At 37.9% G+C, this 14,039-nt stretch overlaps 1 protein-coding gene across 3 annotated transcripts in view; it reads right to left on the bottom strand.

The window, feature by feature from the left end:
• Positions 1-208: 208 nt before the first annotated feature.
• The window catches only part of NPLOC4 (NPL4 homolog, ubiquitin recognition factor), a 59,058-nt gene continuing 45,227 nt past the window's right edge, over positions 209-14,039 (bottom strand). For all 3 annotated transcript variants that reach the window (XM_074224923.1, XM_074224924.1, XM_074224925.1), the window contains 4 exons: positions 13,013-13,108; positions 10,471-10,587; positions 8,406-8,508; positions 209-3,363 (listed from right to left, as the gene is read on the bottom strand). In XM_074224923.1, the coding sequence (XP_074081024.1) occupies positions 3,206-3,363; positions 8,406-8,508; positions 10,471-10,587; positions 13,013-13,108 (474 nt within the window). In that variant the 3' untranslated portion in view covers positions 209-3,205. The remainder of the gene's footprint in view (positions 3,364-8,405; positions 8,509-10,470; positions 10,588-13,012; positions 13,109-14,039) is intronic.

The following is a 14,039-nucleotide window of genomic DNA, read 5'->3' as shown; positions in this document are numbered from 1 at the left end:
AGACAAGCAACTTTGAAAGACTTGAGAATTCTGATTAATGATGGGTTAACAATTCCAGAGAATCCATGAGCAATGATGATAAAGTAATAGACTTGAAGATGCAGAGTGAGATGTACACTTTTGGATACAGCCAATATGGGAATTTGTTTTGCTAGACTATGAGTATTTGTTATGAGGGTTTTGTTTTTCTTTTTACAGTGTGAAGGGAGGCAGGGAAGGTGATGGTTTATTGAAAAAAAAATAAAACACTAAATGAGGGGCAACAAAGTGGGGGATTCAGTCAGTCATTTCAGTTATTTTTATTAGGTTTCACTTACAGGGCTGTAATTAAGATAACTCCAATCCAAATCCAACAAATGCACATCAGCAAACAGGCAAAGCTGGAGCACCAACACCCCCAGAGCTAGTTTTTAGCTACGCAAACTGTAAGGGGAGAAGGGTGGGCTGAGAAAAGATCAACATCTTTGTCAAAAAGAGCTGTTGGAATGGCCTGCAGGAGCCCCTCCATCCTGAGCACTTGTGAGGCACCACTTTCCTGACTTGCGGACCATTACTGGTTCTGCTGTAGGCATTGCCATGGATTACAATCCTGGGAGATGTGCTTCTGGCTGGGACAACAAAGGGAAATTGGTCTATGCTAATAGCACAAGATGCAAGCTCAGTTAATAAGCTTTCTACAATTTAGGAAGGCTGAATTATGTCTTCACTCATCAGTGGAACTGCTGTCAGTCATCTACTCTGCAGCAAACAGCCAGGAGTTTGCACTCATCAGTGGAACTGCTGTCAGTCATCTACTCTGCAGCAAACAGCCAGGAGTTTGGTTATAGCTTCATTTAGTGCCTTTGAGAGCTTTCTTTGGATAATGGAACTAAATCCATTATTGAACCAAGGTAGTCAAACCAAAAGAAAAATAAAATCAAGAGGACAAAGACTTATGTGAATGTCAGATAAGAGGGGAAAAATGTTGGCTGAAAGTAAAGTGAAACAATGCAACAAATAAGAGAGACTAGAACAAGCAGAGAAAGAGCTTGGGTCTTTCTTTCTTGTGATCTGATTCCACATTTGTGGTATGAAGTTTCCAAGTTTAAGTTTACACTTGGTTGAAAACTGAATAAAGAGAATGATTTCAGTGTGCGCACAAAAGGAAGATCACTAACTAGATGCATTAAACTTCCAGAAAGATCCTAAAGATTACAACTGAACTACTGATAAGGATATTCAATAATCCAAAAAAAGTCAGACTTCAGTACCATTTTCAATGGCTCTGGAATTGATTACCTGGAAGGGTGCTTCCCTGTGTGGGATTTCATGCAGAAGGATTCTGGATCCTCTATTGCAACAGCACCACATGCCCCCACAGAAATCACTGCCCAGGCAAAAAATGTGATCATCCAAACCAAACCTTTGACCAGGAAAGCTGCTAATGCCACTAGTCAATACTGCCCAAAGATATCAGCCAAAGCTTATACTGAGCTTTCTATAACATATCAGAAGTCAACATGCAAACTAGCAGATGCAAACATTCTCTCGAGAACCCAAGAGGAAAAGGGGGCTCAGCATATGCAAGAAATATCATATGTAGACGTGCTAGAAGCATCCTGTAGCATGCCTGTTTTCCTGTATGTTAAAGGACTGAGGCTAGTTTGCAGCTGGCATCAAGTCAAGAACGGTAACAAGGTGCCTATGCCATGCCAACTGGCTCAACATGAGGGAAAATTATAAAGAACTTTCCAGGAGGTGCTGGGCTACCATGTACCCACTACCTGCAGGCAGAGCCTTGGCTAGTAAATGGATGCCAGTGATCCCATTAGGACATCTGTTCTTGCCCCATGGCTGTCATTATTCAACTCCTCAGCTGCCTTCTCAAGGGGCTCTGCACAGACCTCACACTTAACAGAACCCTAAATTCCCTCCTAGGATGGCTACAGTTGACATGCCAATGATTCAGAAGGCCAAGGACTCAGGATGTAGGAAAAGGAGAAAAAGTGTGTGGGTAGGAATACAAAACTGAATACTGTGGGTGAGCTGAGCTCACTTCTGGTAGACCTAAGGGATTATCAGCACTAATTAAAAATTTAAAAAGCAAAATGAAACCAAAACAACTCCAACTCCAGTGCTCAGCTTCAGTGTTCCACTTGCCTGGGTGGCAATCTTCTGTTCTCCCAATCTAGATTTTTCTGTTTTTAAAATTGTCCTTACTCTGTATCTTGGTGGAAAGACTCAGGCACTGAGGTTTACTTCAAAGGATAACTAACTGTGGATCCACACACCTACATACACCCCTACACGCCCATCCAAAAACACACACCCCAAAAGGGATTTTATTAAGGTGAAAGCTAGAGAAAGGGGGAAAGGGAAATGGAAAGTAGCCTCTCACATTTCCCTTTTGTGCAGTATTTTTCTCTTTAAAAATAAAAACCAAAAAAACCCCAAAAGAACCTATAGGCCCTTTTTGTAGGGTCTTTGCAGGAATTATAAATTGCTGTCATAACTAATGCAGATTTTTAAACCTCCTAGTTTGATGAGAGAAAAAAAAAAGAGGTGAAAAGAAAAAAAAATCATGCAAATCAACAAGAAGCCTCCTGCCCCAAGACAAAGCTCATCTGATTGTGTTGGTTCTCATTCTCACCAGATGACTGGCTGAGCTGAAAGGATAGAAACATCCACCACTGTCAGCAGCCGCCTAACACCTGTTAATGGATTAGAGAACAGAGGACAGGGCAGAGGGCCAATAAGGTTTAAAAAAGGGATTAAGGGTAAAGATGTGGAGGAGTCTGGAGAGAGAGCAAGAAAATAAAAAAAAAAGTGAAAATTGCAAAAAGAAAGGGTAAGGCTGCAGGAAAAGCAAATTCCAGGTGATATAGAAGGGCGCAGTTCTTATCAAATACAAATTGCAAAACTGTAAACTGAGGTTAAATGTCTGACTTTCTTGCATTGGGGATACAGTTTTGGGATTTCCAGTTTTGATATTAAATTCAGCCTGGCAGAAAACCCAGCCTTGGATCCTTCTATCTAGTGGGTACTCTCTGAAAAGAACAGTGCCAGGATGCTTCTGTGGGTCAGAGATCCAAGGATAGCCTTTTCCCCTCCTTCAGGTCTGCCACTGGGGCATCATTACAGGGGAAGAATCATAAGAAACGATCCTGGCTTCTAAGAGGGTTGTGAGTCTGGTCCCCAGCTTTGCCCAGGAGGATAGTGGAGAGTGTTAGGTCCTGGGGAGGCTACACATCTCGCAGTGGTCCGTGCCTGGCTGGTTCATGAAGGTGCAGTGTTGGCAAGCCCACATTGCAGAGGAGGTGGCATGTGTTGAACCCCCAATGGCACCATACTCCTGCATTCCTGGAAGCTGAACACCAACAGTACCTGTGGGGAGAGGAAGAGAACCAGAGTCACCCTATCACTTGAGGATAGAGAAGAAAACAAGGAGGATGTGCCAGTCCATCTGAATTCTTAGCATTTTTCATAATAATAGTAATGTTTCTGAAGGTACCATTGTATGAGATAAAGAATGGTCATATGAAGTCCACTCCCTGACTACCATTATAATTGTGCTAGGATAGTTTTTTTTTTTCCAATTCTGCCCTACAGTCAAAGAAATGTTTTTGCTTGCTACCCACCCTGCATTAACTAGACAATTGTCTTGAAGTCATCATTACTAGCAAGCCTCAAGTAAGCATCCCTAAGGATTCTCATTAAAGAGAGGAATACAAGAAGCAGCTAAAGCAATCTGTTAAAAACTGTTCTACTGATAAGGCTACATATCTCTTCTCTTATTCATTTACTTCTTTTCAAAAATTATCTATCTATCTATCTATCTATCTATCTATGACAATGAGGTTAAGTGATTTGCCCAAGGTCACACAGCTAGGCAATTATTGAGTGTCTAAGGCCAGATTTGAACTCTAAAGAACTCAGGTCCTCCTGATTCCAGGGAATGGTGCTCTATCCACTGAGCCCTAGCTGCTCCTATTCATTTACTTCTAAAGAATCTCTTGGTCACTATTTACTAACCATTTGACCATCTACCTTGCTCTGAAAGATCTCCTTGGACAAACTACCACAGACCTCTGGCATTGCTGTGACCTTGGGCAAGTCACTTAACCCCAATGTCTTAAATAAATAAAATTAAAAAAAAATAAGTAGGGGCAGTTATCACTTTCAATTTATAAGGAAACTGAAACAGCAATCACTTAAGTGATTTTCCCAAGGTTCTGTAATTGATACCTTAGGCAGATTCAAATGAGGTCTTTTGGACATGACCAGAACTTACTTCATTCTAATCATTTTTAGATTCCCAGAGGAAGATGTAAGGTGGTGACTATGTATTTTGAAATACTGGTTTCCTAAAAGTTTCTTATTCATTAACATACCATGAAAGATAGAAAGGGACACTTTACCCCTGTGAATGATGTGGATAGGTGCTGTATAAAGAGATCTTCATTTAGGGAACTTGTGTCAGTCAAAAGAACACTTTCTCTTTGTTCCAGTAGTATTGTGTGTCTGAGGTTCTTGAGTTCCATCTGCCTTAAGCTCCTGTCTCTACTACACTATAAACTTCCTGGAAGATAGGTATTGTGCCTAACTTACTTCTGTTTCTCTGCATGCACACTGGTTAGCACATAGAAGTAGCTAAAAAATATTTAGTTTAAACAATTGTGATCCCAGATGTGAAAAGGAGGTTAAATATGATGCCATCTAGGTGTGCTGGAAAAAATGGGTTCTAGTCTTAGTTCTATTATTCTCTGTAAACTTAGGCAATTGGCTTCTCTGAACCAGTTTCCCTGGCTGTTAAAAAAAAAAAATGGGGAGGATGACAGCTGCCCTGGTTACTTTATGGGGATGTAAGAGAATGCAAATGAAATAATATGTGAAGATACTCTGGTAACATGCATATATGTATACACACATATATACATATGTAGATATATGAAACTTGGATGAAACATCAAAATCCCTATGCAACATCACCCTTCTATTCCTTTCACAATTCTGGTTATTGAATATATCTAAAAGGTTGGTACCCCTAGACAAAACTGGGGTCTGATATCTGGATTTCAAAAGAAAAGTTTGAGATCCCTTCTTAACAAGTAAGACTATAAATAAGGAAAATGGAAAGAACAAAACCAAAATAAAACCTGAATAGCTGTATAATTGGATAATGGCCAAGTTTGGCCCTAAAGAAATAAGAAAATACATGGCCCTTCTTTCTCTTCAAGGGAACAGGGGGAGAAAAGAAAAGGATAGGGCTATGAGTCTGAGACACTGCATATACTATCAACCTCAATTAATAATATTAGTTGTGCTAATTGCTTTCACCCCCTCTTTCTTTTCCATCTTTTGTTTCAAGAGATGGCTCTCTGGGTATTAGAGAGGACTATATTTAGAAAAGAAGGTTATGCAAACCCAAAAGATATAAATTTTTTTTAGGTAGTCAGTCACACTTCAAATAAAACAAAGTTAAAAACAAAGAAGTTATGTTAATAAGTATAAAAATTTTAAAATTCAATTGTCCTATGGAGCCAGAGACACACAATCAATTGAAAAGGGAAAACAGACTCATCTGCCAAGTAAAATCATGTCAGATTTAGGATTTCCTTTTCCTTTGGTAATCTATAGTGACTAAGAAGGGATAAGGACTTTAAGCTCTCAGAAATTGCTGAGATTGACATACTTTCATATTTGTTTTTCCTTCTTGATAGCTATAAACCTGTAGTAAGTACAAAAGTTATTGTAGCTTACATTCTTCTTGTTCTCTTTTAAATCACACTAAAATTTTCTGCAAACAAATCAACTTTTCCTGCCTTCCTAAATCTTTCTGTTCACACTCTCCCCAAGGTCTTGTTGCAGAGGGTTCTAATAAATGCCAATTCACAGAATCATTGAACCTAAGAGGCCATCCAATCCAACCCAAACCTGGACCTCCTACAAAACACCTGTCAAGTGCTTATCTAACCTTTTTACTTGAAATTTTCAATTGAGAGCAAATTCATTTTGTATATGGGTAGTACCAATTGTTGAGAAGTTTTTCTTTATATTGAGCCAACTCCAGAATTACTATCCATCATCTCTAACCCTTTCATCTGAGGTCAAGCAAAACAAATTTAAGTCTCTCTCTTCTTTGAATAACTGAAAATAACTATCCTGACCTTCCCTTTATTTTCTTTTCTCATCCCCATTTCCTCTAACTGATCTTCATATGGCAAGAGCCTAGATTCCTTCACCAGAGTACTTCCAGCATCAGAGGCCTACAATTCAATTCTCACCTTGGACAATTTCTACATTAGGCTATAGGCAGTTTACTCAAGCTTCCTGGATCCATTTTCTAATCTGTAAAATGAGCAGGTTAGATTGGATGGCCTCTCAGTCAGGCCCCTTTCAGCTCTATATTTGTGATCCTTCTCTGGTCACTCAGTAGCTTATAAAACAAATGCTCTTCTTAAAACTGACATTCAGAACTGAACACAATCTTCCACATGGGGTCTAACAAAAGCAGAGGGAAGTGAGATCTACATCATCTCCTTTGGGGCTCTGAATGCAGTTTGCATCTTTAAAAATGTTTTTTTTTATTTATTTAAGGCAATGGGATTAAGTGATTTGCCCAAGGTCACACAGCTAGGCAATTAATAAGTGTCTGATCCAGATTTGAACTCTGTTCTTCCTGACTCCAGGGTGGGTTCTATATCCACTCTACCACCTAGTTGCCTGCTGTTACAACTTAAGATGGTTTCAGCTTACTTGACTTCCATATTGCACTGCAAGAGCACACACACACTCCATTAAGAACTAAAGAAGTTTTTTTAGGTGAATTGCTATGTATATTCCACCCTTCTGTTAAACCTGAGGGAGATCCACTAGAGACTTCCTGTCATCAAATCATTAATGACTACTATTTAAGTTCAGCCAGTTGAGAATGCACCTAACTGAACTACTGATTATTCTGGTTCTTTTTTATACTAATAGAGATTGAGATTTCATCAAACGCTTTACTAAAATCTAGGTAATCTATAACATAGATAGATCTATCAGTCTAGTAACTGTCAAAAAGGGAAACAATCAGTCTGGCACAATCTGTTTTTGATAAACCCATATGGGTTCTCTGTGATCACTTTCCTTTTCTAAACATTCACTCATTTTTATTTTAATAATAAATTCTAGCATTTTTCTGGCCTGGTTGATATTTCGTGCTTCTTGTTAAAAGGGCAGAAAAATAATACTGTGGGAAAAGTAAGCTGTTACGCAACACTATCACTAAGTGCTCAGTGACAGCTGATGTGACTGTCTTTCTACCAGGTCTGGAGCTCTTGTACTTAAAAGCTCACAGCACCTGCTCACTTTGGCATGCAAGAAGTTGCCAAGGTATTTTGCTCTGGGTACCTGAGGGAATAACTAATTTTTTGTCATTTTTCAGAATAACTCAACCTAAAGGATAATAAGAAAAAAATGGGGTTTTAGTCAGCTATATTACTAGCTTTATAATAGAGCTTTATTATGTAAATACAAAAGTTCATCCCCACATGCCCCCTCCTCCCCTGTATTCTCTCACAGTTAATTTGAGAGTTCTTTGACTACTAAAGTTCTCACTGTTTTACTACAGAAGGCTAATATATCTCTGCCCATTGGGATCCCCTCATTTTCTGGTGAACAATCCATGTACCTAAACTGGTTTGAAGATAAAGTCTAAATTAAAAAAAAAAAACAACCTCACATCTTTTTTCAACCTTCTTTGTATAGGACACTTAGGTAAATTCTCAAAACTGCAGGAAAAAACCTACAACTACAAAGAGCCGGGAACTGAAGTTGTTTCAAGTTTTCAAATTGGAATGGAACTTAGGTATTAAACTAGGATGTTTTTGTAGCCAATGTAAACTGACAAAGTGCTTGTGTGTGATAGTTGAGGTGAAAAAACATTTATTAGAAGTTGAAGATGTCATAATATTTCTAAGATCTAAATTGGACTTTGGATTGTGATATATTCTATTATTAGCCAAGGACACTTTGAAAAAGGGTAGGTATAGAGAAAGGTCTGTCTATGAGACATTCTCCTCTGCCAGAAATGCCCAAATGTGGCTTTTAGCCAAGACAGTACTTATCAAAATACCAAGATTCTGTTTGGTAAGCTGTTTCTAAGAAGTTTAAAAATAAGTCATGGCAGACAGTTTTAGTTTGAACCTGCTCTATCAAAAATATCTTCAAACTCCACCACGGTTTGAGTCCTAGCAGGAAGAAATAAACACTAAGTTTATAAAACACCAAATGGTAGCATTTAGAGACTCCAAGGCTTTGTTTCTTCTTTTCAGTAGGGAGCATAATGACTCCCAGAATTGGAAAAGGGGGAGGGGGGAAATAAGAGAGGAGAGAAAGGGTAGGAGGTGCTGGAGCTGTGGGAATGGAGTGAAGGTACTTACTGCAGAGCTGTTCAATAGTGGCCCACTGCTCAGATTTCTTCCAAGTTTGCGCTAGCTCCTCATTCCTAGTCCTCACAGCCTCCAGCAATAAGCTAATGCTGTCCTGAAAGACCCCAAAGTGAGTAAATTTAAACCTGTTCATGAAGTATAGACAAAATACTAATAGATTCCTATGACTCTTGTTGAAAGGAGAAATTCTGAGGGAATTAAAGAAATCTTATGTGTGTCCCACACCACAAAAGTTCAAAAAACTATCCTTTGGGTTATAAATGCATATGCTAAATCAAGCTTCTAAATCCTTCCTAAATAATCCCAAGTGAGGAATGCTGGATCTGTCTTTCATGTATTGACAGGTTGTTCAGGATCCTAGAAGATAAAGGAGAGGGTTCTTTATCCTGGGGGTGCATATTCTTAGGACAGGCAAACAAAGAATTAGTCATAGGTATATGAGCTGATTGAGTGATATAATTGTAGCTTTTTCCTCATATAACTCAGCTCCTTCTTATCTTGGGGATTATGGCTTTTAAGAACACACTTCACGCCCAAGTTCCTTAAGGCTAACAAAGGCTAATTTTAAAAGTTACAAAATTAAAAGGTGATGCCTTCAAGGTTCTTTTAACAATGAACATCCAGACAGATGGCTGCTCCATCATATCCCATTACTCTGCAAAGTATTTTTTCCAGATAGGTAAATTGAGGAAGGGTAAATTTTATTAATAGAGTTAGTGAAATAAAAAGTTCAAAAATTTCAGCCCTGGAATCAGGAAGACCTGAGGTTCAAATTCAACCTCAGATATTTAATAATTACCTAGCTATGTGACCTTGGGCAAGTCACTTAACCCATTGCCTTGCATAAACCCCCTCCAAAAAAAGTTCAGAAATTTGTAAAGTTCTTCAAACTACCTCATCAATTCAGATGATTAGTCTGGTCAGATGTACAAATAGATGTCTAAGTACTGGGACATAATTGAGAAGAAAAAGTGCAAGCTTAAAGTGGTATATGGGTTATGAATAAGATTGGTCTTTACCTCTTTATTTTTTTTGGAGGCAACTGGGGTTAAGTGACTTGTCCAGGTTTACATACTTAGCCTCTGAAGGCTAACTCAGGTGGCTCCTGACTCTAGGGCCAGTGTTCTATCCACTGTGCCACCTCTCTGCACTAAGATGGGTCTTTAAAGGAAAACAAATGAGGCTACTGCCAGATAAAATGGGAGCTGCAAAGACCAACCAAGTAGCACCTACCAGAAAGCCTCCCACCACATTACACAAAGGCAGAAGGAAGGAGCAATCTACTTTACTTCAGTATTAGAAGAATCTATCCTCTAGACTATGAGTTGTTAGTCAATGCTTTAACTTACGGGGAACTTCAAATTTAGCCTTCCTTCTTTGGTAGCTTCCCAAAAATGAAAGGCTAATTGTTGAAGGATACCAGTCACAATGCTAATCAGCTGCCCACTATCAGTCTAATTGTTCTGCACATGCAGACAGTCTCTAACTCTCAGTATATGCCTTTTTTTCCTCTATGTGTCTTTAAAATCAAAAAATACCACTGTGCAAATGTTAATTCCACGACTGGTATTCAGTTAAGCTCTCTATGCCAAGATATTAACACTAAAGCATATTTTGGGAGAGAGGTATAAGAGAAAAAAATAAAGGCTATAATTTTCAACTATGACAGGAATTTTTACTTCTCATATTACTAATATTTTCCACCTCAGGGCAGAATTGACTGTTTATGATTAGATATAGCAAGTTTATGAAGCCTTCCCAATGAAGATTCCAAATCAGAAAATTCATCTTTTAATTACTTAATTAACATTCTTTTTTGCCAAAAAAAAAACAAAAAAAAAAACTACTCTCCACATTCTCAAAACTTGAAATTTTAGAATCAAATTCCATTTAGGACAACCAAGGCCACATTCTAGTTTTTACTATGGAGAATTCCTAAGGGACGTAGGAGAGCATGGCAACACTTTCCCAGCTAAATATTATTCTCATACAGCAATTTTGAACTCCATATGCTTAGCTTAAGTTTCTAGCCAAGAATTCTCTTTGGTTTACATACCTGAAGAGGCATGACTTCATTGGTGACCAGAAAGAGGAGCAGATGGAAATCTGAGATGATGTCTAGGAAAATGGAGGAGGTGTTCTGAGACAGGTATGTAGCCAAACTATGAAAGTCCTGCAGTGATCAGAGAGAGAAAAAAGGAAGCTTAAATATTCTATTTCAGTTTTCCAGCTCCATATTCAGGAAAATAACAAATTTTCCAATGTAGATTTATTTGAACAAATAAAGGTTAGTACAAGGTTTGTTTTTTTTTAAAACAAAAGATTAAAAACATGGGATCCAAAGTGAAAGAATAGCTTTAGAAGAGTGTCTGATATTCTTCTGAATCTTAGACATAAGGTTAGAGAGAACCTTAGGGATAACATTCGAGAGGTAGTTAAGACACAAATGTCAAGAAGATACCTTCAAATAGCTGGAAAAAAGATCATAATTTAATTCAGTGTCAGACATCTGGGGGAAAATGATATGTTTCATTTAAGGGAAAAAGGTAAAGTTTTTAGCTTTTTTAGTCCATTTGAACCTTTTCCTCACTCTGGACCAAGGGTTAAATGTACATGAGAGTGGCAGAAGATTTAGACTTTAGGCAGGAAACCACTTCTATGAGAATTTTATCCCTGACTCTAAATTTTTTGGAGATGTTGTTAGGGAAAAAAAGGCCAAGTCTATGAATCACTTTTGGATATCTATAAAAGTGACCATTTCAGAAGGAAACTTAATTTATGAACATAGTTAATTCATACTATTTTGTAAGATCTTTATTTATATATTAGTTGCTGCTAGGTGATTTCAAAAAATATGCACACACGGCAAAATATTGTAGTTATTCTAACTTGAGTGATGTGAATTAGAGATCTATGGCATTCATTCCAAGTATTCAAAATCTACTAAAGAATAACATCAGAGGGCAGCTAGGTGGCGCAGTGGATAGAGCACTGGTCCTGGAGTCAGAAGGACCTGAGTTCAAAGACAGCCTCAGACACTGAATAATTACCTAGCTGTGTGACCTTGGGCAAGTCACTTAACCCCATTGCCTTACCAAAAAAAAACCCCACCAAACAAAATATTGATGAAAACTTATTTTTTAAAAAAAGGATATGTTTCAGTCACTGCCATAATTCTCAATTCTGGCAAAAAGACAACAAATAAATTTCATTGAAAGAAGTCTTATGGGGCAATAAAAATGTGCACACCCTTTGATCCAGCAATACCACTACTGGGTCTATACCCTGAAGAGATCATGAAGAAGGGTAAAAACATCACTTGTACAAAAATATTCATAGCACCTCTATTTGTGGTAGCAAAGAATTGAAAATTGAATGAATGTCCATCAACCGGGGAATGGCTGAACAAATTGTGGTATATATACGTTATGGAACACTATTGTTCTATTAGAAACCAGGAAGGATGGGAATTCAGAGAAGCCTAGAGGGATTAGTATGAACTGATGCTGAGCAAGATGAGCAGAACCAGAAGAATACTGTACACCATAACAGCCAACAAGGGGTTGATGATCAACCTTAATGGATTTGCTTGTTTCATAAGTGTAACAATCAGGGACAATACACAGGGGTATCTGTGATGGAGAATATCATCTGTATCCAAAGAATTGTGGAATTTGAACAAAGACCAAAGATCATTACCTTTAAATTAAAAAAAAAACCTTATCTTATTATGTCATCTTGCTATCTCTTATTTTTTTTTCCCCTTAAGGATATGAGTTCTCTCTCAACATAGTCAATCTAGATCAATGAATCTAGATCAATTGTACAGTATGGAAACAATGTAAATACTAACAGACTGCTTTCTGTGGGGGACTGGGGGTGGGGAAACGAAGTGAGATTTGGGAAAAAATTGTAAAATTCAAAAATAAACATTTATTTTAAACATTAAAAAAAGAAAAAAGAGGCCTTATGGTGTAGTGAAATAACAGATTAAGTTTTTGTATTCAACATTTACTAGCTATATGACTCAAGAAAAGTTACTTGAGCTCTCTGAGCCTTGGTTTTCCTCCATTATAAAGGAGGAACAATTCTTTACAAATTTCTTAAGACTATACTTCTAGAAATATTAGTTATGAAAAGTTTTAAAGAAACATGGACCACTAATTACTATACAATGTCTATGAGGGACAAGATGGCATTTCAGGGTGTAGGGCAGCCCCTGGAGAAGAAAAGCATTGATTTACACTTCTTTAGGTACAGGAGTTTGTCTCAATTAATATACTGGGGCTGCTACTAATGTACTAACATAACCACTGAGTTTTGGGAAAAGTGAAGTCAATTGAAAAGGTCCTTCCTCCAAGGTCTCACAGGTTTCTGAGGATTTAAAAGAGATTGGCCTGGCAAATAATTTGTCACCTGAAGACAGCCCCTGTAGCAATTAAGATCAAAACTGTCTCAGTCAAAGGTCTGGTTAGGTTCTTTGAGAAGCATGAATAAAAAAGACAGATAAAGTACTTGGCACTTTCTGGAAAAATACCACTGACACCGGGTCAATCTTCAGATCTTTTAAGATATATTTCTGGGGATGAGGAGCTTACCTGTGTCTCGCCTAGGACATCTCGGTTCTCAATAGGGAATGGACTTTGTGAAATAGAAAAAGTATAAACTGGATCCTTGGGGAAAGTCGTCGTGATCTACGTGAATAAACAAACATGAATCTAGAGTAAACCAGGTTATATGACAGGGATGTGGAAGCTACTCCAATATCTCCACTCAACTCAGAACACTTAAAAGACCCCAAAGCTTGGTGCTCGTATCAATTCTGAAATAAAATGTATAAATGAATTTACAATAAAATAAAAGAAATTTAACTTCTGTGGAAGTCATTCCCAAAGGAAGACTAAGAAACTATGTTGCTCTCAGAGCAAAAAAATTAATGGCAAAATCTCAAAATTTGGAGACAATTTTCTGGACCCTATCACTACCCTTTTTTTTTTTTAGCAGTTCGGTTCTTACCTGGATAGTGTTGGTAGGCAGGTTCCATTATGGGCCTTTTATTAACATAGGGCTTTTTTCTATTATCATCTATACACTAAAAGGTGGTTTTCAACTCCCATCAGCATTAATGGAAGCTATGTGAGAAGAATGATAAGAGGGTATCTCTGCAAGGCACTAAGAGGCTCAAATTCTTGTGACTGGTTTTGGGACCATGAAGTCTCAACTAGTGACAATTTTAGGAAATGGAAAGACGTTAAAAGTCAGATTGCTAGAACCATTAATGGCAATAGATAATAGTTTTTAGTGCCCAGGAACAGATCCCTTGCAGTCTTTGTTCTGTACAAAAAGGGAAGGAAAACAAAAGCAAGTAAAAAGTATAAAGAACAGTTTCTTTGCTTTCCTTCAATGAAGGAAAAAGCTTGGTCTCAAGAGCTGATGCCAAAAGCCGAGTCTCAATCCTTTCATTTGGCTCAGAAAGGTTTAAGTGATGACAAAGAACATTTTAAATCTAAAATACAATCAATACATGTGACAGGGACAGTGGTAAACGTACAGGAATCAATACAAATAGGGTTTTTTATTCCTACTGGCAGATGCCCTCCCCATGAAAGCACCCATGTGTGAGCT

The sequence above is a fragment of the Macrotis lagotis genome, chromosome 2, assembly GCF_037893015.1.
Source record: "Macrotis lagotis isolate mMagLag1 chromosome 2, bilby.v1.9.chrom.fasta, whole genome shotgun sequence".
Classification (NCBI taxonomy): Eukaryota; Metazoa; Chordata; class Mammalia; order Peramelemorphia; family Peramelidae; genus Macrotis; species Macrotis lagotis.
The sequence above is the reverse complement of the archived record's forward strand: the minus strand, read 5'-3'. Positions and strand labels throughout refer to the sequence as shown.